Consider the following 27,159-nt stretch of genomic DNA (forward strand, 5'->3'; position numbering starts at 1 on the left):
CCACAAGCACAAAGTACCACGGTGGTATGTGACATGTGTAAGGAAGGTGCTGGCCCTCTCCCCATCCTGCAGCACTGCTCTCCCACCCAGCACCATGCACTTTCACGGGTTTACTGGGGTGTTGTTCTGCCCCACATGCCATTGACACCCTAAAAAAATAAGTAATTTTTTGTTCCATTTGACTAGTCAGCCTAATAATACAAATATCACCCCTACTAGATATTTTCTAATTATTACTTCTTCTCCCTACCTGTTTTTTGTATTAAAGCAATGAGATTTGTTTCAGGGAACACTGGCTCTGACCTGAGACAGAATACTACAGAATGGGTCAGGTTAGAAGAGATCACCGTAGATCGTCTGGTCCAACCTCCCTGTTCAAGCAGGGTTGTTCTGGATCACATTGCACAGGATTGCATCCAGACAGTTCTTGAACATCTCCAGTGAGAGATGTTCACAGCTTCTCTGGGTAATCTGTTCCAGATTAAATGAAACTACTTTAGCTAACAAATTTCTTTTCCTGCCCCCATGTATTTCCCTGCTCTGAGCAAGCCAAGAAGAAAACCGGCTCCTTCTCCTCTTCCTGCCATAGCCCCTCCTTATGCTGCAGCTTCCTGTGAATCCTGGGGATTTAGTGTGTTGCTTGCCATCAGGCAACCTGCACAGCATTTGCCAGCATTAGCTTCAGACAGGTGAAGTCACTTTAAATTTCTGGTGGTTCTTTGGCAGCATCATGACACTGCCATACCTACACCCCTCCATGGTCCTAGCAGATGTCCTGGACACAGCTGCTTCCCCAGAAATATCAAATGCAGGAGGAGATAGTGTGCTTTCCATGACCCACCCAGACATCAGGAGACACCTACTTGCAACAGAATGTGCAAAGGCACAGCAATTACCATTATTTTTGGTGCTAGTTGAGTCAGAAAACATACTACTAACTTTCAGAACTGCAGCTGAAGTGAGAGCTCATTAAATGGAACCACTAATGGCAGTAGCTTGAGGGACAGGACTGTGCAAGCATCCCAGCACTGCCCTTCTGGAGCATCGGGCTCTGCCTTACAGCAAACCCCAAAAACTCCTGGGGCTTCTTTGGGGCCAGGACACTGGCAGCACACTAGTGCCTGCCTGGCAAGTCCAAATGGGATGGAGAACTCATCTGAGATGTAATTTTTCATACTTAGACTAAGCCTGGCTAGCAATCCTTGTCAAAGCTGAAACAGGCATATCTGAGACTGCAAACGATGGAGTTTTCCCTGCATGTGCATGTTTAGAAAATCTGCTGCAACTGATCTCTAAATGCTGGGCAAGTACACTGGGATGGGTACAGAGCGAGCATGCAGCCCTAAGACCATTGTTGCACACAGGAGAGTAGCAGGGGGATCTTAGGCCCAAAGGATGGGGACTGCTCACTTGTGTGAAGGGAACAAGGTCATATAAGCAGATCAGCTTTGATACAGCATGAAATCCCTCCTCATCCTGCTTTAACCAAAATGTAGATGGGCTTCAGTTCCTATGCTTCATGATGAGGAAAACAACTTTCCAAATACACCCCTTTATCTCTTTAAAAAACCACCACCAACAACAAAATCCCCTTTTTTCAAACAGCTTTTAGCTATTCACTAGCAAACAGAGAGTTAAAAAACCCTGGGAGCATGACAGGGAAGAGCTGTACATCCTCTCTTCAGTGGTTTGGGCAGGAAGTATAATAGAAGGCTCAATAATTTCTTTGAAAAAATATGACAGGAAACTTTCATTTTCATATCCCATTCACAGATAATGAAAATGTACCAAAGAGAAGGAAAATCTGACAGCATTAATGAGAGGACATTCTTGAAAATTGGAAACAATGGGAAGGAATGGGCAGAGAGACAGAAATAATTATCATAGCAGCAGTGTTTGCTGCACTGTTATTAAGGTTTGTCAGACTTTCAATGATTTTAAAGTGCTTTTTTGTTTTCTACAGAATATGTAAAAATGTTCTATTTTGAACTTTTGTGCAAGAGAGTTTAGTTGTATTTTTTAAAAATAATTTTGGAGAAAATGTTTCAGATTCCTACTTCACCTGTCTAAATCTTAACTCTGGCTTTTTATACTTTTTTTTTTTTTTAAATCAGAAATGTGGTACTCACCCAGCTGTATTCAAAAGCATTCAGGTTTTTTTAAAGGTGCATTTTTATTCAGCTGTAGAAACTATTATGCTAAATTCATGTTGGCTAGTGAGAAATGTTGTAGTGTGGCCTGAGCAAAGCTTGGTGAGCAGTAGCTCTGAAGGCCATGAAAGAAGATGCTCAGCTGAGTTACAATAACCTGAAAGGCAGTGAAGTACACTGACTATGCTGGGACACAAAAGAAACTCAGGACTCCATGGTTCTGTTGCCAACTTGCTGGCTTCATGTGTGGCCTTGGGCAAATCACTTAATACCACTGCTCAGTTTACCTCCTTAGAAGACACACAGTTGTCTCACCCTCTGAGCTGTGCTGAGCTGCAATTAGTATCTGTAATGTGGAGGTGCCCGGTAGTGACACAAGTAACAACAACAATTCATAGTAAGAAAATAAGTTACTATAAAAAATCTCTTCATGTCTGGGTTCTCTGCTTAACAAGTTCCCAGGTTTTCAGTGTGTGCACCAGGAATCTCTGAGGAGTAAATCTCCTGTCTGACCCTTTTGAGACTGGTGGGCTTTGGAGAAATGGGGCATTTTTAGGACAGTCTGATGAGAGGAAAGCCAGGCAGAAAGAAAAATTGCCACAAGGTACTGCTGAATGGAGGGATAATAAGGACTTGAAATGGAAACACTCTTTTTGTGCCTGAAATGAAGGTAGATGGCAAGGGGGCGGGGGGAAGAAGAGTAAGGCAACATAACTGGAGTGTTTTCACAAGAAACAATAATGTTTTTTACAAGAACTACTGCTTTATGACAGTAAAGAAGAGGCATCTTGACCATTTAAATGTCTGCCTTTATGATAGCTGCAATACCTTTAAGTTCTTTTAAGCACACAGCAGAATTTGACATTAGTTTTGTAGTCAGCCCATTTACTTTAACTCGGTGATCAGCAATATATTGCTCCTTTTCACACTCCTGTCTAAGTATTTTGCTTCTATACTTTACCTCTACTATGAACCATCCTTCCTCAGCCACGAGAGTTAGTGGAGACACAAATTTTCCTTTTTTGTAGAAAAACCTGTTTGGAATATCCTGTATGTTATAAACATCCATGTGTTCCACAGCTTTCAATTTTTGATATATCTGCAAAACAAATGAATGTTAGGACACTATATGGCTCTAAAGATCATAAATACACTAATGGATACATGGAAACACCTGGATTTGCAGAATAGCTAATCCCCTGTAATGGCTAATCATCAGCACATTCACACCAGGACTTTGCCTGTCCCAAGATCATGGCCGGACAAAACCTGCCTATGTGGTTTAGGGGATTCTAAAAACTCAGATCATAAACACGTAGAAATGTGTGAATTCATGTATTATGTATATTTATAATACACATGCTCACAAATGTATACATGTGAGTGTACCAGCCTACAGAAACAGACCAGGAGAAACCACACCTCCACAGGAGGCAGTGAGTGAAGTGGTGAGACACTCAAAGGCACCACGTGGACTGTGGACAGGTGTGGAAAAGAGATATTGTCTTTAGCATCTGCAACTCATTCCCTCTTTGTGCTCTTGAGTGGAGAATGAATGTCACCTCACCTGTGTTTCTTACTCTTACCCAGTCAATCACTATCAAGGGATTGATAGTGCTCAGTTATCTGCTTTGTTAGTTATCTGATGTGAGATTAATTAGCCAAAGCCTGCAGCTTTGAATCTGCACAGTGCCATGCAAGTGGTTTATTAATATTAATTGTACTGTCTGGAATATAATCACACAAATGTCATTACACCACAAATTATTCAGAAAATAGATTTTAAATGCCTGGAAAATATGTTAATATGTCACAGAGGAGGCAGCTATTGGAGCTCCCAGACTCTATATTGTTCTTTAACAAGTTAAATATAAATAATCTTCATGAATAAATAGCTCAGTTCTTCAAAGAATGAAAGGTTCTTCACTAACCTTTCAGTTAAGTCACCCTTGTGTGTGTATATGTGTGCCAGATATGTGCACTGATATGCAGTGACCATAAAGACAGTGACCAGGGTGTGATGGCACAATTCCTTCCACCATGACTAGGCTAGAGAGTGGTCACCAGTACTTCTGGTGCTTTGAAATGGAGTAATTCTTAGAGATGATAACCATTATATTATAATACACTCCAACTCATAAACATAGCTCTTTAAAATTCATTAGAAATAGAGAATCTAGCTATTGGGAAACTGAAAATCAACTTTATTTTGCTTAAAAAGCAGCCCTCCAGTAAGAAATCCTGAAAAGAAATGAAGGAAGGAAACAAAACCATAGTATAAGGCATTGTACTTTATTCTCCTTAGGAATATTAGGCTGTTTAATGAGAGAGAAGCATGTGCTGAAGAGCTTTGTCAGATGAAACCCCATGGCTGTGTGAAGTTGCAACTTGCCCTTGTTTGAAGGTCTGGCCTACAAAACCAGGGAGCTCTGGCTTAAGCATATCAATGCTGTGATCCCCTGTGATGCACTTCCAGTGAATTGCTCATGCATACCCCTAAGACAACTTTCAGTTCTAGCACTAATTTGAAATGCTCACAATATCACAGACACAATTCCTGCAGAGACCGTTTGGGTGCAAAGATCAGCAAATATTCCCTTTAAAAAAATTGCACAGGCTAAAATATACTGTAACTGGATAAAATATAATGTAGAAACCAAAACTATTTGCCTGGGGAACAGCTTGCCCATTTTGTACATCCACTCATCTGTGTTCTGAGGACAGCAGTAATGACTTCTCATGCATTAGTTTTGGGTTAAATTATAATGTACTCGTGTATTAGTCAGAGAAATTACATTTCACTCTTTTCAAGTGATTTTCAAATCTTTTCTCTATTGTTTTAATTTATCCCTCAAAACCCTGAAGTTCTAGTATTGAGCTTTTATGGTTCCAACATGCTTCATCAAAAATTCCTCCAAGAACAATATTGTAAAAAAAAATTTTTTTGCAATTCTGGTCTAATGGAGTTGGTTCCTCAGTGGGAGCTTACTGGAATATGAATGCCTGAACCTGCTTCAGATGATTTGAACATACTAGCTAGAGTGCCAATAAATTGACTAAATATATAAAATCCTAAAATATTTTAGGTATTTATCAGAAGCTAATATGGGTGGGGTTTAAAAGCATGTGTCCTTGCCATGTAACAGTGAAATTTCATGCTTCTTAGTTTGCCTGGTGTGACTTTCCTTCGGAAACCAGCATCACAAGGATGTCACAGCATCCAAGTCTGACTCCTGATAAGAGCTGATTTTTGCACATATCTCTGAGAGCAGTATTTGGATGTTAAGAGAAAGCAGAAGACACAATTGGCATAAAAACTGAGAAAACACAAAACTGAGGGTACAACTAGGCTGTACTCACCTCTGCATGCTTCTCTGGAGTTGGCCAGAGGCTCACAACAGGACCTCGATCTTTCATTTGTATGGTATCACTCATATTGATATAGTTTTTCAGCTCAATCACTTTATCTGCCCAAGAGATGTCTGTCATCCCATGATCAGAGAAAAGGAGGACGTTGATATCATTCTGAAGGCCTTTTCTCTGTGGAGAAATTGCATGACAACTTTTAAGGCCATGTAAGAGCTTTGCACTGTCTGTGCCTGCTGGAAAATGTAAATCACCTTTTGACCTCCACTGTTTCTGTGGAAGTTAACCAGAAGGATCATGTCCATGAATGTCCTGCAATGTGCTTTGCCACCCACCCATAATGGTGGACATCCACTTTTACTTGCTGCTCTGGAAGAGTCTGAGAGCTTAGCACCAAAGTTTTTCCAAAACAAGGCCATGCAGCAATTTTGCCATAATAACACTTGTGAAAGGAATGTTTCTCTCTTTCCCTCCCAAAAAAGAGCACTTAGCATTAGAGCTTTTAATATTTAGTGAAATTGAAGATGCGTATTCCTCTCTTCACTGAAACATATAAAAACTCCAACATACATTTATAATTGTCAGAAATATTCATAATTGAATTGCCATTTACCCAAAAGACTTTCTCACTGCAAAATCATTTCAATAATACTTTTTAAAAATCAAGTTTAAAGTACAGAGTTCTGAATGCTGTCATAAAAACCTCTATAAAAGTTAATAGTCTGATTCCACAAACCTTAGGAAACGCAGTTTTGATTCCTTTGACTACAATGAAGCTCAGCTGGCAGCACAAGCCGTAAACAGAGCAACATGTATATTGGTTTGTGGCTTCCTGAGGCTACTGGTGTGAATCCACCAGGAGGGTTATAATGCCATCAATGAAAATAATAATCAGGGTAATGGTGCCTTGACTTTCACATGAACTCAGTAGTCTGTTTCTTAGGAAATAAAAATTTACAGCCACTGCATTCAGTTACAGGTGCTAAATAGGCTCTCATCAGTGCCACAAAGACCAGTTTTAAAAGCCTTTTCCAAAGGCACCCAGGAGCTTGGTTTATGGATGCCACTCACCTTGATGAGTGAGATCATGTTGCTCAAGGCTTTGTCCACTTCCTTCAGAGCGTTCTTGCGCTGCTGGGACGAAGGGCCGTAGTGGTGGCCCTCCACATCGATGCGCTCGTAGTACACTGCGGCCATCTCGGCGCTGTTGTTGCTGGGTGTGGGAGAGAGGGCAAGGAGTGAAAAGCTGACACACATGGAGACCTCATGGCTGCTGGCATTGTTTTCTTCACAAGCATGCAGAGCCACAAAACCCCGTTTTCTGCTTCCAGCCTGTGCTGTCCTACCACCTATTTCATTGCTGGGCTCATTATTCACACCCGGAGTCTCCTGAGTTTTCCTGAGACTTCCATCAGAGGCAGCAGGTGGAAACTGCCATGTGCAGGCTGGCCTGGCAGTCCTCTACTAACCTCTTTGAATTAGGAAGGCAGTTTTTTCTTTAATAACAAAGAAATTCTGATTTCTTTGCTGAATGCCCCTATTAAAAGGATTATGGGAATTACCAGTCAAATGTGCTTTAATTAAAGTTTGGCACTTCTGGCTTTCTCCTGTGTGAGGTCTTCCAAACCACAGAGGTCAACTCAGGATGTGCTCTGCCTTACAAAACACCAAGCAGTATGAACTGGGATGAGATTTTAGAAGGGGGTTTTATTCAGGAGCATGAGCAAGGGAAACTAAGGTAATCTCAGAATTGCACAAGTTTAGCTGATCGCACTTTTCTGTATTGATTGCTCTCAGCCTCATTAGTGGGAATAGCACACACATCAGTGCTTAATTTAATTTTCACAACCACTTTACTATTCACTGTAAAACTCCCTGAGAGAAGTTGTGTGGATAAAATCACAAACCTGTACTCCTGAACCCAAACCCAGTCTTTTTGTGCTGTACTTAATATATGGCAGAGCATGCCATCCATACTACATGCTCTCATCCATATGAAGATCCCTACAGAAAGACTTGTTAGTCCAGCACCTCTGATTAAAGGCACCTGGGTAGTCTGGTGTAATGAGTGGGACAGAAGAAGCAAATCAGAGATGAGGAACTGAGTGAATGAATTAGGGTCTGTCATTTGCATTTCTCAGTTTGTAGAAGGCCTCAGAGGAGCAGTCCTGTGAGAAGCTGAAGATGTCTGCTGGGGTGGGAATTTCTCCACTGCTGGTCCTGCAGAACAGTGTTGTTCCTCACTCTTCAAGATTTTAAAATAATTTAAATGAGGCGGCGCTCCCCTCTCCCCAGTTTAATTTTAAGTATTACTTTCCATCTGTATTAGGCATAAATTGTTTTCTAAAGTTTAACCCTGTAATTTCTCTATTTCATACACAGTCATTGAACCTACTGAAATAGTTCTCTTCTGTTGCAGTACCTGTATTATAAGCTACTGAAACTAATTTATGTCTTCTCACCTGTAAGTAAATTATCATTTTGATCAAGACAGAAGCTAAGACAGAGATTTATTGCATAAAACAAGTTATCTCATTTAGGTTGTGGTGAGATTTCTCCATGAGGGCTCAGTGTAAGGAAGAATATTTAATTACTTCAATGGGACAAGCTCCAGTAATGCAGCGTGCTTACGAGTTTGCAGGATTTGGTACAGCATGTCTGGGGCTTGACTTTGTTTCCATTTTTGCCTGTTTTTCTATGTAAAAAAAGGGTTTTCTAAGTTTTCTAAGAAAACCCTTATCATGGCTTACATGGGAGAAGTATTCTGTCTTGGGACAGAGGTGTTCTGTTAGTCCTGTCTCCTTCCATCACCAGTAACTTTCCATATAAATTACTTAGAAAAGAATGCTGAAGAAAGTTGGACAGCATTGATGGCAACACCAAAAAGTATTTTATATTCGACCAGCACACTTTGCAAGTACAATGCAGACCTCATGACACCTCTCCAGGAAGGTAGGTAGATTACAACAGCCCATAAGTTACAGCTGTTGAAAAGATTCAAGGGAGGTTTTAGTTTCACTTGCCAAAAACAGATGCTTGACTTTGTTTTGAATATTCTTGGTCCAAATAGTGGTCTTGAAACACCTGTTTGAAAAGACTGGAGTATATTGCTGAAGGATGATTTCCTTTGGTTGCAAGAAAAGCTCAGTGGGTCCCTGATGAGTTAGGTACTTCTCTACCCTGGAGTCCCTGCAAGGTTTGCTAATGGTGGGAGCCCAAGTGCAGCTCTTTAACTACTAATACCTGCCATTAGGGCTACTGAGCTCCAGACACTGCTTCAGACAGCAGACTGCCCTTGCCACAGGCTGTTTTCTCACGTATAGCTAAGGACAGCCTCAGCCTAATGGGCTTTTCCAATTACCTAGGGTGTGGAAAGGAAACACACTGCATTTGCCAGCCTTTGAACAGCTTCAAAAGGCAAAAGCACTTGTGAATGATATAGATGACAAGCTGAAGACTCTTCTACTTGGAGATGCTAAATCCTGCTAAATGAATATGACTGCAATAAAAGCATTTCAGAGGCTTTACTTCTTATGGGCTGGCACAGCAGCATGGAACTTCTTCTTCTAAATCTTAAAGAAATAAACAAAGAGGAAGGATGAGAGAAAGAATAAGGAAAACCTACCAGATTTTTAATCTGTTCATTCTCTACCCTCCTTTCTTTAAGTCCCTGTATATTTACACCCAAACCTGATTATTAATTTTATCTAAGATCATTCATTTTTCCTCTTTCCCACCTTGTTGGAGACAGGGCACTTCGTTTAAAGGAAAAGAACTCAGGAAGAAATTCACCAGGGATGGTGTGTAAACAGACACCAGCGACAGGACCTCCTGCTGCACTGGGATGATCTGTAGGATTTGGGCACTTCAAAAGACTGTAGCTGTTATTTGTGACATCTTGGTGGCAGGGATTTACACTTTTCTTGAAATCATCAGCTTTCACCTCTTGCAAGTTGTTCCACCAAAACTGTTGTGTCCCTTTCCCTTTCCACCGCAGACAGCAACAGGCAGCCTTGTGGCTTGGACAGAATTAGCTATTGAAACTCTCCAGCTACCCAAAATAACAGCTTGAAGGGCTGGTACTTTTAACAGTTTGTGCCTCATTTTTAACCATGTTTACAATTATAGAGCTGATAAAAACCCACTGAGCACCCTTATACACTGTGCTTCACAGAAACCAGGCAAGAAGCTTCAAGTATATCTTGACCCATCCCTAAATGATACCAGATCAAAAATCTTTCTACAGTAATTCTGGGTTTCCACCAAAAGTCAGAGCCCATGTCTGTATTACATCTTCTATTCCCTTATTTTATTCACTGAATTAAAAGCATTGCAAAAGCTCCAGAAAGTCTCCTATGACACATATGCCTTCCTCATGTCCCATGTGGGTAACTTTCTTTAAATCTAAGCTAAATAATTTCAGGATAAAACCTCTCACATAGTCTCAGAAACCTGATGTCTAAGCCCATGCTGCAAACAACACTTAATTGTGAGCATCTGTGCAGCAGGACCCAGTATGCAACGGGGAGCAACTTCCCCAACAGCGCTCTCATAATCTTGGAGCCTTTATTTCAAGAGCAATCAACTCTCAGCACCTGAATACAAAACTTTTTGGATTCAAATTGCTATGGCAGTTGCAAGTACTGAAGTAGAAGAGTTTCCTAGGATTGGATTAATTATGGAACCAACAAGGCTTTAAGAGGAGGAGCTTAGTTGTAGCCAAAGTAAGGCATTGGTGCTGCATGTGATGGTGCAGTCTTCCCTGATTTTACACCCTTAGTGGAATTGTCTCTTGTAAATGTTTGGATGAGAGATGGCGGAACTTGAAAGCTGGGTCTGGAGCATACACTTTTTCTAGGAGTTGTCTGAGAGATATATTCCCATTATATGGGACTATATGGCTGTTGTAGGTCCCTTCCAACAGAACTATTCTATTCTATTCTATTCTATTCTATTCTATTCTATTCTATTCTATTCTATTCTATTCTATTCTATTCCCATATTTGCACAAAATTAATGCCATCTCCAAAAATATTTGGCTTGAGATGTTCTAAAATGAAGAAAAAGCTAAAGCATCACTCTCATAAACATGTGAGCTGAATTTTAGACTTTCCAAATTCCCTCTCTAAATACAAGCATATTCTTGCAGGAATAGACATGCACAAGCTCATCCTGAAGTTGTTTGAAACAGCAAATTACCAGCAGTTAAGTCAGGATATTTCCTCCTTGTTGCAGCCTACACAGAAACAGAGGAGCACATCTTTCCCTCCACTCTTAATGTAAGGACCTATTTCTGTTGTTTCTATGATGATGCTATAAAGAACTCTCGGCCCTCATTTTCATACCTGGGAGCTCATTCCTGAAAATTTCCCTGATAGTAAATCCAAAGATTTGTCCTTGAGAGAAGAAACCCCACACTGCAAAAATCTAGTGACATACCACAGAGACTCGAGGGCATCGCTGATGGCATCTGCAAAGTTTTTGTCTGTTGGGACACTGAAGTACTCGCGGCAGTAACTTGGTCTGACTCCAAGGATTTCCACCTCGCAACCTACGAGCAAAAAATGTGGTGAGCTCTGCTATTTCACCTTGATCACAGACCTCACACTCTGGTGTGCCAGTTCAGGTCTGTAAATTCCCTGTGACATTACTTACCTTATGCCTTCCCTGCAGGAAGCCATGTGGTTGGCAAGGGAAAAGGGGGGAGAGGTTGGTTTGACAAGTGCTTGTAGCAAACTGTACATTGGACCCTTTTATTTCCCTGTCTAAAAGGAAGGTCTCTGTGTGACCTACCCACAATAAAATGCTTGATTCCCTCATGGCAGACCATTTCCACCTAAATCACCAGCTTGTTTATATTTTAATTTCTGCAGCCATATAGCCTCATTTCCAGGCTTCCAACATAAAAGATTTAGATATTGTTCTCTGAAATGTCAGCAAATACTTTCCAGTTAGGCACATTGTATCATATTGCAATATCCTCTATAAACTGTATTTTATTATGTGATACTGGCTCTCCACTATTATATCTGTTTCCCAGGAGGTCTTATTAAAACAGTGTAAACCAATTAACTCTCTTGGTAACTTGCAGCCTTTCTTACAAAATAAAGTCTGTTTTGTGGCCCAAAAATTTATGGCAACAAATCCTACAGGAGAACATGGCCCTGAACATAGAAAAACATGTTTTTGTGAGGTTTCTTTGCCCTTTTGCTCTCCAGTTACTATGCTGCTGAATAATATTAATATTTAAAAGAAATATGCTTCCAGAAACACTGGATTAATGCAAATTATCATTCCAGAACCCCAGAGTCCTCCCATCACAGTTAGATGTTTTCTGATGTATTCAGAAATACATCAGAAAACAAGGGGCACAAAGAGGAATCAAAACAAAAAAACCCTAGCTTTTGCAAAATCGCCTCTGTATACAGCAGCACAGTCTGGTCAAAAAGGCAGCTCTAAGCCAAAGCCTGAATCTGTACATCTGGGTCCCTCTCTTCTCCTTTGTGAGGAAAGTGAAATGCATTAAGGACTGTCATATATTGACTTGTTGCTTGGAGTGTGAGAAGGAGGTGTAAGTACAGAGAGGGCCCTAGAGCAAGCAGAGCTACAGCACTGTAAATCAGAGTGATTTACAGTGGTTTGCTTACTGGGACACTCAATAAAGTGAGTCTGTCAGTCTTGCATCTCAGCTCCCATGAGCTCACATCACTCAAGTGCAGTACTGGGATGCAGGGAAAAGCACACTGCTCACAGGCTAAGCTGGCTAGGAGTCTTCTGACGTGATAGTTCAGGAGTGAAAAATTAGAAAAACTTAAATGTTTAAGCTTAGGAGATTTTTAAAACCTTCAATAATTTGCAGAAAGCCAGATAAATCAGATGGAAATTATCCTTTCCAAAAGTTAAAGGGCCATAGCACACTTGACAGATTCAGTCTCTTTGCCTGTGATAGCAGCTTCCAGGTCTCCACATGCTTTGTGTGTTTCAAGGGACCCCATCTGTTATGATTAATTAATTATTTGCAATAATAAACATCAAATGTAGTCAACTGATTTATTTTCCTCTAAAAACACATTTGCCTACTCTTGAAGCTACATCCAATTTTTATTTCTATTAAAATTGTGGGATGGTGCTTACTTTTCATTCTTCCCCTGTTGCCCCAAACATATGATTTAATCTTCCACTTTTTGCATGAAAATACCTCAGTGTTCATCTCTCCACCATGATCCACCATGACAGTTGTCTGCAGCCTGGATAAACAGCCAGCAGATTATGTGACAAGAGCTGACTGTCTAGATCACCCCACAATAAAACTCCTATACATCTGCACACAGCATCCCCAAGAAATTACACTGTGCAGCAGAGATGGGTCCATGCTGATACTGAACCAAATCATCAGAAAAATGTATTCCATGAATGGCCTAAAGTCATACCCTGCAAGGCCCCTACCCTGAGGGCACAGAGATCCAGTCTTTTGTGGGATGTCCTGAGTGCTACCAGAGCAAAACAAGGGCTTTCAGCTACCTCAGATGCTAGAGGGGATGTAGTTGTCCTCTATGGGCTTTGCTAGTATTTCAGGACTGAACTGGAACTTTGAGCCAATTTCTCTTTTCATACTTGAGTCTGGCTCAATATCATCTCCAAAACCAGGCAAGAAGTTAAGAATGCATTTGCAAAGTTGTTAGAAATACCTTGTGTTTAACTTCAGCTGGATAACTGCTCATAGCCAGTGACTAATATGATCATTTTGCCTCTTTTTTCTTCAGATACTGACATCAGATTGTAATTTTCTGAAATAACTTTCCTCAGAATTACTCATGAGATAATTTTAACTGGGAGCATTAACCTCTTGGTAATCTAGATATTTTAGTTTCTGAGCTATCTTTGCTATTTCTAGATTGTCAAATGATGAGCATGATGTAAAAGACTACAGGGTAGCAACAATTAGAAATAATTTAATAATTTTGGCCATGAAATAGTGGTCTTCAAGTGTGCAGTTCACTGACAGTACCATTTGAAATAATTTAGACACCAAGTGCTTCCTTTTTTTTCTTTTTTTTTTTTTTTTAGCCTCTATGATGAATAGAACTTAAATTAGGGTTTTCAATGTTAAGGCTTATTACAAGTCCAAAATACTGGCTACAAAGACCCTTTAATATTTAAATTTCATTCTGGAAGAGGCCAGGATAGATGATAAATTTTCTCTTTTAGATATTATGGGAAAGAAAATCTAAACAGATTTGGAGACAGCCAAAGGGAATGCTAAGTTTTTCTTGGTTAAACTACAAATAGTTAAGCTGTATTTACTAAGATGTAATGCTAGATACCTTTGCATAGTTTTGTATGATGCTAAACCTTTATTTAAAAACCTGAACTAGTGGAGCAGGAATATGGACTTCTTTCAGAGTGATAAACCCCTCTTTATCTATCTGACATGGAGACCTGAATCTCTGCCAGCTTTAAATTACATTTCTAAACATTTATTTAACAGTTGGACACTTCATGTCATAACAGAAGATTTTGAAACCTTTCCAAACTAGCTCCATGGTCTGGTAAATATTATGTTTAAATGGCAAAAGTTGAGTTTAGAGTCTTTTTTCTTCCCCCCTGTGTCCCTCATTTCAGTATTTAGAGAAGCTGTCACTGCACTTCAGCTGAAGTAGTTGCATGGGCTGCTGGAAAATGAAGGAGCTTGAGCATCTGGGATGACGCCACTTACTGGGCTGAGGGTGAGGACAGTGGTCCTGGTCAGGTTTTGACCAGGATGCTCTTGCACTCCTCTGGGCATTCTCCACCTGCAATGCTTTGGACAGGCAGCCTGTCCAAAGGTGTGTGCCTTTCACCCCACACAGAGCATGAAGAAAGGAGAAAAACATCCCTACAAGGCAAGGCCTTATGTTTTGGCAGAAGTGGCGTTTGGGACTCCCAACATGGCGATAGTTTGGCTCCTCTGCTTCTAGACTCATGAGATCTCAGATGCATTCTGTCCATGGGTTCTCTTTGCTGGGTTTATGTTAGGCTCCCAGATAAAGCTGTGTGATTGTTTGCATCCGAGAGCTTTCCTGTTCTGTGTTCCTGTGTGTTGGGGTCTGGATTTTATTTCTTCAGGCAGTGACTACACACAAGAGGGGAACTTAGGGAAGAAAATGAAGCAGCAGATTTTGGGTTCAGACTTTGCAAATCTTGGAACTGGCTCTGAGGAGGAGATGACACTGGTAAAAGTTAATCTTGGCAATCAGCACTCTGGCATTTCCAATGCATTCCTGCTATGGTTCATTGATCTTGTTTGTCTTTACTAATAGCTAAAGAGAAAACAGCATCTTCCAGAACAAAGTATGATGAATTTGGCTATATATTGCAGTTCCTATTAAGAGTTTCCCAAACTTTTCCAGTTTGGGTCTTTATCATAATTGCATGATTCATTACTAAGCAGCAGTGTATCTATGTTTAGGCTGGAAAGCTAATCACTAATAGCAGGTCATATGCAGTGCAAATGCCTGTGGGACCTCTGCTCACCTTTGGTTTTATTTTGATTTTGTTTGGTATTGCTTCCCATTCAAATGGCTTGTTAAGAATTTAAGCTTTAAAATTATAGAATTTTTAGAAAGGATTTTGTCCTTGCTATGGAACAAGAAAATGCTTGGGAAAAAACCATATAGGGAAAATGTAACAAATGCTGTTGCATCTGAAGTGACTTCTGTTCACCCCAGTTATACCTGGAGTCCTACTGCAGCCTTGCATTTTAGTTTAGTAGTTCCACATTTCTCTCTGCTTCCTGTGTCCGACCCTGTATGGCCAATGTGTCCTTTGAGACCACGAGTACCCTTAAAATAAACATGTGCTTCATGTTTTTGCTGAACTGGAGCACTGATGGCTTTGCCAAAGGTCAGCCATCACAGATAAATAATTAAGGATAGAGAGAGTTACATGTCACAGTCCACAGCTAAAATGCCAGATCCATGCAAAAATTCCCCCTCTGTGTCATAAGAGAGTTCTGTGCGTACACTTGGGAGTGTAAGCACTGGGGAAAGAGGGCCTCTTTTGTTCCTTGCAATTTTCTGCTAGAAATTGCAGGCAGAGTGAAGAGTATACATATATGTACAGGGATACATATGTATACACCTCATATGTTTTCTCCCTGGGAAACACTACTCAAAGGGCAACATGAAGAAGCTAGGTGAAGTCCAAAGGCACTTCATAGAATGTGATACTGTTTTTTTGGATTTCAGCAGCTCTCTGTAGGCTGTTACATCTATTCAGTACATAATTATACCTATCGAGAGCAATTACAATAGTAGTTAAAAATGATTAATCTACAGAAAGAGATATTTTTGTAAATTTTTAGAAGAATTCCTACATTCTTCTATAATTTCTATATCCTACTATTTGCCTTGTTCTTAGATCACTTGAGGCATCTTCAGTAGGAAGCAGCCTTTTTTCAGGGCTGATGTAAACTCTTTGACTGCCTCTGAGTCCATAAGGCAATATTGTCACCCTCAGACCTTTTTGCCTTTCAGTACTGTAGAAGCACTCTGGATGGCTTTTCAATGTTTTTCATCTTGGTTCACTCTTTCTTCCCATTCCTTAGAATCGTGGGCTTTCTGCCAGGACACCCTTAGCCACATTGCATGGAAAGACTGTGGCCAGGCACACGTGCATTGGGATGCAGAGACGAGCTGGCCAGGAGCCCATGGCGTGAGTCAGCTGCCACTGCCCTGCTGGCACTGGCTGTGTTCAGTACAGCTCTTCTGGCAGCTCTCTGGTCCTCCAGCCTGCACTTGAACATTGAGGGTATCTGCAGCCTGCTTAGGGTAGGCAGCAGTTAGAAAGTACAAAAGTTGAGAATCTGGGTGCTTTGCAAGGGATTTGGTCTGGTTGCTCAGCTGGAACATCTATTTCCATGTGAGTCCCTAAACATATAGCCTAAGGGGATACAATTCTTCTGTTTGTTGAAAAGGACTCATTATTACACATTTCAGTGGTCCAGTATCTAACAAATGAAGAACAGAAAGGCCAAGTCCCTCCAAATGAATGGCTCAGACTCAGACCAACTGGGACCACAGATGAATTAACAATGAAGGAGGACCAGAAGACAAGGATCTTTTGCTTTCAGCTGGATTTTTTTGTCCTCATAGAGAAGATCATCTTCAGCAATCAGCTACTAATTTCCAGATTAAAACCAAAGAAGCATTGGGGGAGGGTGATTACTATTTAACTTTGATTGGACAGTGAATCATCCACGGAGCAACCACTCAGCATAGCAGAAGTTACAGGTGGGCGAGAGGAAAAAGCAGTTGATGGAGGGGGGGGATGATTTTCAAGACAGCACCCTCCTGAAACTAGCATTTAGTGGAAAGCTGACTCTAGTGACACTTCAGTCTTCTCCTTTCTCAGCACATAGAAATTATCATGACCAAAGAAAAGCTAATTCATTTCTATGTCTGGTTAGTAAAGCACACACAATTCCTATCTGTATTTTAGAACTGTATTAGAGAGCCATTCCTACAGCATATGGAGTGCTCAGATGTCAAGGTGCATTGTAGCAATTCTTCACATACTAACCTGGCCAGTAGTACATGGAAACGTTCTTTTTAGCTTTCATCATTGTGACCCACAAAGGCTCTGATCCATTCCACCAGAGAGGCAGCAGGCTTTCTTTGTTCACACCAATATCAAATGATACATTTGCCTTCTGGTCCCACATGTAGTTTCCAGTCATCTGATGGACCTCGCAGTGGCGACCTTCGAGAGTGGAGAAAAAAGCAGCACAATCAGACTGGTGTTCCTCAGTAGAAGGATGCTGGCACCACCACCACTGCTACTACTGAATCATCCAGCAAATCAGCTGAAAAGCCCTGTCTTGAATTCCAGGATCTCTCACCTTGCAACCATTCATAAAATCTCCTTGACTCTTAGCTTTCACTGAGGTGCTCCAGTTTGATTACTAAATCCCCCAGTGCAGACACCCACAGTTAGTTGCTAAAGTTTGTCAGCCCCTGTGTTCCCTTCACAATCAGATAAGAAGAGTCATGTCTAGAAAGCAATTCATGCCACCCTAAGGTAGGCATCTCAACTGTCTAGAGGTGCATACACTCTCAGTTATTGGTAGCCTTTTCTCAGCTTCGGGCAGCCAAATTTTAGACAGCTGAGGCCAGAAGGAACAAACCCTGCACCCCACGTCCTGCTCAACATTTCAAACCCAGCCACACACACAAACTCTGTCAGCAGCAGCCCGTGGGTGCCACATGTTTGGCTGACACCTGGCTCCTTCTACACACACAACACCTGCCAAGTCTGAGGCCATTTTAAGATACCCATCAGCACTCACAACCAGAGGGCTGTGGGAAGCAAGCTGTGAACAGAAAGTGATAAGAGCACAATCTAGAAACACAGAACAAAAATGGAGAAACTTGCGTTTCTTCTTCCTTTATCCATAGGGCACACTGGTTTTCTGCAAACAGGCAAAAACTAGGCAAACACATTTATATGTTACTTTTATTTTCCATTTCTGTTCATTTTTCTTTTTTTTTCTTGTAATGATCATGCTTTGTTCTTGCTTGTGGGCACAGAAATAATTTCATTAGACGTGTTCAGCCTCTTACTGTACTGAGGGACTCATGGGCAACTTAATATTACAAGAAATTAGTATATAATATCTGAGAGATATCTACTTCTTGCAATTGTCAGAAGAGAAGATGCTCTATTTTAATAATTATTCTGAATATGAATTAATAGAAATGAGAAAAGAAATGTTGAAGAATAAGTTGTACTGGAAGTTCCTTATTTACATATCTTAAAAAGCAATGACTGAAGCATGTGATAGACACTGTCCTCATTACCTGATGAGTCATGTTATTACAGGAATCCAGATAACAGGCTTTGATTATTTTGAGCCTGAGGGTGGTGATCAGACCTGAAATAACCTTGGTATTCTTGTTCTGAAAAGATGTCATTTCAAGCAGAGGACTCTGTATACTTCGGGGTCATGTGATCTTGAAATGGATTTTGAACTCTCCTTCCCTACTAAAAAGTATTTCAATTATGCAGAACATTTCCTCCTTCCCAGAGGAAAAAAGTGGTCCCAGTTTGTGGTAGTCAATACTTTTCAACACTAACCCAAATAGGTTTAATAGAGAAGAACTGGTGGATTGGATGGGCAGTGATCTGCTCTCTTCAGGCTGCCACGTGCTCTCTTTTCTGTAAGTCTCAAAAGAGATAGAAGGGATGTCTCTACAGTGCATCAAAAGCACAGCAGTACAATTTACAGGACAACCTTATCTTCTTGAAGTCCACGTATTCCTAAGCAGCTATCAACCTGATAAACTGCAGCAGGCAATTTGTGCCAGGCTGGGAAACTTACAGGTGAGTGCTGAAACTCTGTCAGTGTGAAACCTACATATTAGGGATCTGTATGATATATAGTGTAGTCTTCATATAGAATTAATGAGCTCTAGCTGCTACTGAGCCTATAGGTCTTAAAGTCTGCTGTTTGTCCACTTTTTTAAGGAAGAGACTGGAGATTGTTCTTTGTAGTATTGCTGGGAAATTTAATTAACTGTTTGAACTAACACAGAGGACAGTGTTCTGTTCTCCACATTAGATTAGTTCAGTTTTCTATGGACTCCAAATCCCTTTTTTACTGTTGAAAAAGAGGCCTAGAAGACTACAAGGCATCAGTTTTCATTGCAGACATCCCTGGTTCACAGGGTCAGAAAAGAAGATCATGTGAGCAACACATCAAAAGACATGACCATTTAATGCCATTCATGTCTGCTTACCTGAGACCTGTGTCTCAGAAAGACCCTAGACCTAATTGGAAGATATCAATAATCAAGCAATTAACCTTTTCCTTCGGTTGCACCTCCCAATATTTGTCATCAGTTAACAATGTTCAAAAGTATGCCTGATGTCTAATTTTATTTTTGACCTTTGTTAATCTTCAACCATGGCTATTCTGAGCCTTGCTCACTAGATTGAAAAGCCCTGGAATAACTGGAATTTCTGTCCCTGCCCCCTCCCACCAGGATATTCGTACACAGAATTAAGGCCAATTCTCAAGTTTCTTTTGGGTCACCCATCCAACCCTTTTTCTTTATATCCCATTTTCACTTGTTTTCTCCAGCCAAACTACTTTTGGTGTACTTCTTTTGAATCATTATCAAAACCGCAACACGGTGTTAGAGAGTCACCGTAACTTTCAGAATTTATTACTTCGTCCATTACTGCAGCTTTCCTCTGTAATCAAATGTTATCTTAAGAGTTTCAAAAATAGAAACAGGACAGAAAGCAATTTCACCATACAGATGTCACTATTTAAACTCGCTGTAATTGTAGTAAAAATAACTCCTTCCTCAAGTAAGAGAGGAAAACAAAGAGGATATAGTTCCCAAGAATATGATAACTGCTGTATCCTTCTGGAGGAGAGCCAGCAAAAGCATTTGCGAGTCTGCATGCTACAGCTTACTTGGACACTACACTTCATACAGCATTTGTCTGAAGCACATTCCCATGTCTCCAGGCACTTTTGTCAGCATTCAAATGAATCTCTGCAAAACAAAGAGGAAATTTAAAAAAACAGCAGAACACACAGCCACTGGGCCACCCACAGCAGCAGCACAGTAACGCTGAGTGCTGTGCACCCTGTGAGATCTGGAAACCAGAGTGTGCACTCCTGGGGCATTTGCCATCTCTGCACTGAGCAAATGGGATTTACCAGAGAACCCACAGTGTGTGTATTAGCCAATGCAGCAAAGGCACCACAATCTGGTGATGAACATCAGTACATGCATTTAGCTAAATGTACTATGCAATATTATAAATATGCCTTGCTGCTATGGTGAGACCTTTCCGCTCGTGTCCCACCACGATGTCCCCACTCTCTGGAAAGGGACAAGGGTCAGGGGGACAGATCCAAGCACAGGCTGCCACAGGGCTATACAGTCTGGGGAAGAGTTAAGTTCCTCCATGCAAACAGCTGGATGACTTGCCTTGGGAAATGCTCTGCTCTGCTCATGCTGCCTCCCATAAGGATGAAGAAAGCAGGACTTAAAAGCCACCAGCACCATATTCCTGTTCTGGAGCAGATATAGCAGTTGCTGTCCCCAGGAACTAAGCTTTGACATATGCACTGCTCTACTGCTCCCCTGATGGGTCTCACCTGCTCTGCTTTGAGGAGAAAGACCACAGGGTAAAAACAAAACCCATGTGGCTAAACCCTAAGTAGCCTGGAGAAGGCCAGAACTCATGAGAAGTCTTAGGGGAATGCTGCCCTGGGCAAAGTGGCCCTGCCATCTGCAGACCCCCCCCAGTAAAAACAGTACTTGTACATGATGTGCATGGACAATTCATGTTCCAAAGGAGTTTTCTGGTAAAGTCTTTCCAAATTTTTATGACCTCTAATATCAGACAAAGCCAAAGTATGAACACCTTAGCCTGTGTCAGGCAAAACTTTACAATTCAACCAGAATCACATCAAAAAGCAGAGAAAAAAATCTCTGCTATACACAGCATTATTTTTTCCCCTAAAGGGGATTCATTTAGTAACAGCTTGAAACTCTTAATTCAATGCTTTCTTCATGGGGCCAGGGCTGGGGTGCACAAAAATTGCTAATAAATCATCCAGCTGAGGCTTTGCAGATGCTTTCTTGTGTGGGAAGTCAGGTCTTGTGTCCCTGGAGAGCCAGGACTCCGAGCTGTTGATTATTCTCCTGAATTGTGGTGGACTCAGGGACCACTCTGAGACCCCTGAACCCCCAAGCTGGGTGTGGCTTGAGGGCACTGAAGCTCCAAGCACTGGGCAGAACAATGGACAAAGCTGCTGCCTGCAGTTAGACAGAGGATGAGCCTCTGGCAGTGACTTTACTCTGGGCTAAGAAATATCTTGATACGTGAATGTCTACTTAGCTAACAGCTGGCAGTAGGTGCACTAGTTGTGAGCTGTGAGATTGTAGCTAATAAGGAGGAAAAAACTGTATATTTTAATTTGTAGCGCTGTGAACTTGGGTTAGAAAAAACTTCCTATTCTATATTTTAGAAGTGTTTCCATTTTTTAACTGGTAGAAAGCAAACATCAAATTTTGCAATATTTTGTGTGAGAAAGAGAAAAATCTTGATGCTTGGCATAGCAGCCTTTCTGCAGATGGTGAGTAAACAAAATGAGAGGAAGAATGTGGAAAAAAAATCCTCCCGGTTCCTAGTATCTTTTCCAGTCTGTTCTTGCTGGGATAGTACCCTTTCTCTGCCAGTTAGCAGTATTACCACAGCTTATTCTCTTTTGCTTCTTCCCAGCACAGAAATTTAGAAATATAAAGCTAATGAATCCAAGAAAAGGAAGATACTTGATTTCAGAGCTTTATGTCACAAACAGAATTTTTAAATCTCTGCTGCTGCTGGCATCTGTAGCTGTTTGAGAGGACCAAGAAGAAAAAGTCATTTTCCCTTGTCACTCATTGTGCACTTTGTGTCCTTCTGGACTTTTTCTAAGCTTGGACAGTGAAGTAAAGATAGTTTTAGTTCATGTGTATGTAATAAACTTCCCTGTTGTACTCCTATCCTTCCATTTTTTGTGCCTCAGAAAACATGCAGGTATCGTTTACATAATTAAGAACTTGCTTAACTGCTGAACAGAAATTGTCAGCATCCTTTTCTGGATCAGGCTGGAGTCAAGATGCCATTAACTGTGCAGCAGAAAAGGGGCATCCACTAGAACCACCACCAGGCTGGGCTTCCTTCAGGTACTGAGTGGAAGGAGCCTGGAGCTGCTGTACTTTTAATCAGGAAACCTCTCACAGTAAAGAGTGAATATACTATTGTGTGCACATCAGCCAGACTGCAGGGGATTCCAGGGCTGGGAGCCCAAGGGGTATTTTCTCCCAGAAAACATGGAGTAAATGGGGTGCAGTGTATGTTGATTTGCTGTGCTCAGGGGAGAACAGATATAGATTGTTTATTAGACTTCGGCATCACCCACCAAAGCCCCTCAGCAGTTAAGTATGCCAACATCAAGTCTGAGGAGTGAAGGGAAGATTGCTGAAACATGGAAGACGGGTGAAATCTTCAGTCTGGCAGAGTGGACCTTGATGTCACCTCTCCGTGGGAGCTCTGCCATGTCACCCCATTCCCTACTGCTATGCAGAGGAAGAGGTCATGGCAAATGTAGGGGTGAGCTGCAGTGGCTGAGAAAACACCACACACCACCCCTGTATTTTAGACAACACCCAAATGTGTCATCACTGTGTTACAGCGAGTCTTGGCATACTTGCAAAGGCCACAGCCCTCACTCCGGGTGCAGGAGACTGAAATGTCCTCTGGTCTACCTTTTCCTCCACCCCTCAAGCTTCAGGGGACCTCACAGCCCCTCTGCCACTTATTTAAGATCAGGTCCTGTCCGAAGAGGCACATGGAGGCTCCTTGCTGGCTCCTCTCCAAGCAGCTCCCCACCCTTTTCTGCAATCAGGGGCTCCCTTTGCTTTCCATGGAGGCCAAGTGAAACATGACTCTTGGTTGTGGGGCTACACGGCTGACCAGGCAGCTGGCACATCCACATGGAAGACCTGCCAGAAAGACTTAATTTCTAGTTATGATCTTGGAAAAGAAATCCTTTCTGGATTTCTATCTCAGATGTGATACTCGCTGTTCATGTTTATGCTGGCTGGAAATGTGAGGTGCCACTGAGTGCTCTCAGCTGGGGGAGACTTCAGGAGAGCTGTGCTGCAGGGAGTCCTTCATCACCCCTCCAACACCTGCAGGCTGTCAGGTAAGGGAGACCCAGCCAGAGCATGAGCAGCTTTTCTTGACAGATGTGGCATGAAGTGCTCTGAAGCAGTAACTCCTGCTTGCAGTGCTTACAGGGGAGACCTCAGACTTTCCACTGAACTTGGCATGAGAGCTCCCTACAGAGCCAGGCCACAGCAGGGAAAGGGAAAAATTAAAAACTCCCCACAGGATAACAACCCAAGATGGTTTGTGGTCTTAATTCCTTCCTTTCCAAAACAAACAGCGCATAGTATGATTGAGGGAGCCTTTTAGAACAGACGTATTTGGACTCCTTCTTGCCTCCCTTGCCAAGCCCACAACGAGTCCTGCAAAAGCTCTGTCACAGCTGCAACATCTCCATTTACCTAATTCTCCATTTCATGTTTTTCAGGTCAACAATTGCAATATTGTAACTGCACCATGGAGAGCCAGCACACCAGGAAGGATTCAGTCCAGCAGCTCAGAGAGCAGCCCAACCACCTAAAAATGAGTCTTTCTGCCACAGTAAAAGCCAATACTAAGAAACACAGCATACTGGAAGTTGCTAGAGAAGACTGCTTTTCAAAGAGTTGGGTTTTAAGCTAGCAATCCTTGAGCTACCTTGCACAGCACCAGGTTTTTGCAAAAAAACAGCTTCTCTGGTTGCTTGTCAGTGAGAACCCTTTGCACTAGCCGTGATTTGGATCTTTGATGCTTCTTCAAGCAAGTAGCAGTTCCGATGCTATGCCTTGGGTGCAGGAAGACTGGAGCTTCATCCCAAACTCTGAATGACTTTGTCATTTTACATTTTTCTATGCTCTGGTTTTCTTTCTCATAGTTGGGAGAGGAAAGGAAAAGACCTCTAAGCAGGCTCTGGGCTTTGGGCTGAGGCTTTCTGTGTGCCTTGGGGAAGCTCCAGCAAGTATCTTCCCACAGGTTAACAGCAGCAGGAGGGGGACCCATGAAGAGCTCTGCCATAGCCCTGCAGCACTGCATGACCACAAGCAAGTCATCTCCCTCCCATGCTTTCCTTCCAAAATGTCACCAGGCTGGACCCTGTTTGTCCTGCTGCGTCAGTGCTTCACCCAACACCTCGTCTCAGCAGAAAGGGGTGTGGTCCTCATTAGCATAGGTGAGTTAGTTGCTTTTAGATATGTGGCTTTTGGTCAACATCACGATTGCATCTACTTGGCACCTGCACTGGGAAGCACTGGAGCTGATGCTGCTGATCTCTACAACCTCTGCCTGCAGGTCTGGGCAGGAGGAGGAGGTGAGCTCATGTCTGAGGAGACTGACCTGTCCCAGCAGTGATGGCATCTGAGGGGCAGAGTCCTCTCCTCCTCCAAAGCCACAGGAACAAGGGAGAACATCTCTCATTTGGTAACAACTCAACTACTCTGGAGTCAACCATGAAGGTTGCATGGATGTGGGGTGAAGGGGAAGGCCTTGTTCACAAGAATGAACAGAGGCAAGTCACAAACTACAACGCTTCTATGCACGTGTTGTCCAAGACCTGGCAGCCATGAATGCTCCTGAATAGATGTGGAGCCATAATGAATGCCTCGTGAATGAGTAGAGAAAGAGGGGACAAGATTATTTATTAAAATAAACAACAACAACAAAAAAACCATAACCAAAACAAAAAAAAAACAACCAACCAAAAAAAAAATTTTTGAAAAAAACCAACCAAACAAACAAACCCCCCCCCCCAAAAAAACAAAACAAAACCAAAACAAACAAAAAAAACCCAAAGTGGGATATCATGATCATGAACAAGCCAGGGGTGGGAATGTGCAATTTCTTAAACTGATTTGAAGGACTCCAATATACCACAAAGACAATGTTTTGGAAGTTAAAATGTGACTTTCTTAGCATCTCCTGAAACAGCAGTGTAGGACAAGACATGAAGAATAATTTGTTCCAGATTTCTCAGAAGAAATTATGGCAGCATTTAACTCCCAGACATCCCAGTCACAAACAGAAATAAAAGCAGTTGCCGTTGTGTCTGCCTGCAGCAGAGGGGCTGCATGGCTGGTGAGATGTGATGAAAGCTTCCCCATGCCCCTACAGCAGCACCAGGGAAACAGTAACTTGCCACTCCCTAAGCAGGTCACTATGGCATGACACTTGTGTCACCCTGCCATGCTGAATTTTCTCCAAAACCTGTCCCAGCTTTGCAAATTTAATGGATGCAGACTGAACACAGCTTAACACTACATCTGCCACATGCTCTGCACTCCTAACCCCACCATCCCATAAAATCTCAGTAGAAATGGCACCACGGCCCCAAAGGGTAAGAACAGTGCTGCTATGGGATTGACCCTGCTGTCATGCCAAGACACAGTCATGGGGTTAACTCACACCCCAAGGGCTCAAGGGCAGACTTAGATCTTCCTCTGGGCAATGTTCATCACCTAAACTTAGTCCTCAATTGGTTCCTGACCTACTTAATACTACTGTGACTCATGTGTTAGGGAGGTGAATTGCTATTTGCAATTAAATTGTATTTGCATTGATATTCCTATCGTAAAGTCTGGGAGACTTGCAAGAATATTGAGTTTCATCTCCCAGATTCCCTTATTGCTTCAGACTGAGGTGCAGGACTCTTCTAAAAATATGCAAAGTCCAGTAGTGGTGTTTCCTCTCTTACAACAAAACTTCTTTTTGAGTACAAAGTAGGAGGTTTTCAAAACTCTTCAAAAGGCTGATAATAGACTTCACTTTATGTATATACACTTAATAGGAATGATGACTAAATGTGGTTAGGAGTGAAATGTTACTCACTTTTATTCTTTCTTTAACAGCTCCATCCAATTTTGTTTTTGCACCTATGAAGTGTTAGGTCGGTTTGCCTCTGTACACCTGAAGAGCATGGCCTGGAGTGGAGCACCTCTGTTTTCTGTCACGACATTTATTCTGCATTCATATATTTGCAGCAAATAAGGAAAAAGAATCAAAACCAACCCTGTGATGGTTTTATACTCTTCTCTGATCAGAGATGAGCAAGAGAAAACTGTTTCTCTTGAGAGAGAGAGGGGGAAGAAGGGGTTGAGCAGTTTCAAAACAAACTGGGCACAGCTGATGTCAGATTTTTGTCTTACAATGGCAGCTATTTGCTTTCCCAGCAAGCAGTATATGAATCACTGGGCACTGCATTGTTCCAAGAATAGCAGAAGATGCCACATATCTTAGGAGAGGATAGATTTTCTTACACCTTCTCATTGGTTGGAAACGCCTGCTTATTTATTAACTCCAGAGAAAAATCCAAGTACAAACTCCAGGAAAAAAAACAACAAAACAAACAACAAAACAACAACAAAAACCAAACCAACAAAACCAAACCTGTTTTGTTGTTGGGTTTTTTTGTTTGTTTTTGGTTTTTTGTTTTGTTTTTTTTTTTTTATTATTATTTAGCATTTGCTTCTTTGGTGTCTGACTCTGAAGGAATTGGGCCCAGCTCTACTCTCTGCACCTTCCTAGTGTCACTATAATCCTCCACATAATCTTACGTGTCTTCCACTAAAGATTAAAAGCAAATCAGCATCATGAAAACTGTGACTCTCCTCTCAATTTTCAGAAAGCCTCCCCTGGACATTCTGAAAAACTGCAGGGGATGAAAAGCAAAAATCCTGTTTTTCTATTTGGCTATTTTGAATTATTACAGATATGAGGACTTGTAGCAAAGTTAAGAAAACAAAAAACCTACTAAGTTTAAAAAGAAATTTAATGCTGAACTTGCCAAAACAGACCTGCTGACTGAAAATAAGTTCTTAGCGTAGCCATGCTCCATTCACATGCATTTTTATTAAAGCCCCTGAGCAGTCTCTGTATTCATTTCCCATGTAGTCCCAGTTGTTTCTCTATTCTATATATGTGCAGTAGCCCCCTTGGTGCTTGCACCAGGCAAGCTGGC

The 27,159-nt window shown here is 41.7% G+C and overlaps 1 protein-coding gene and 1 long non-coding RNA gene across 2 annotated transcripts in view; one reads left to right on the plus strand and one right to left on the minus strand.

Moving 5' to 3' along the window:
* ENPP6 (ectonucleotide pyrophosphatase/phosphodiesterase 6) overlaps positions 1 to 27,159 on the minus strand; it is a 31,904-nt gene that overhangs the window by 3,726 nt on the left and 1,019 nt on the right. The window contains exons 2-6 of the mRNA XM_064417855.1: positions 17,076 to 17,255; positions 10,956 to 11,067; positions 6,588 to 6,729; positions 5,511 to 5,690; positions 3,112 to 3,249 (exon numbers count right to left, since the gene is read on the minus strand). Of these exons, the coding sequence (XP_064273925.1) occupies positions 3,112 to 3,249; positions 5,511 to 5,690; positions 6,588 to 6,729; positions 10,956 to 11,067; positions 17,076 to 17,255 (752 nt within the window). The remainder of the gene's footprint in view (positions 1 to 3,111; positions 3,250 to 5,510; positions 5,691 to 6,587; positions 6,730 to 10,955; positions 11,068 to 17,075; positions 17,256 to 27,159) is intronic.
* On the plus strand, positions 100 to 26,479 carry LOC135299205 (uncharacterized). The gene is made up of 2 exons (XR_010361246.1): positions 100 to 1,915; positions 23,659 to 26,479. It is a non-coding gene; the product is annotated as an uncharacterized LOC135299205 (long non-coding RNA).

This window comes from Passer domesticus, chromosome 4 (assembly GCF_036417665.1).
Source record: "Passer domesticus isolate bPasDom1 chromosome 4, bPasDom1.hap1, whole genome shotgun sequence".
Classification (NCBI taxonomy): domain Eukaryota; kingdom Metazoa; phylum Chordata; class Aves; order Passeriformes; family Passeridae; genus Passer; species Passer domesticus.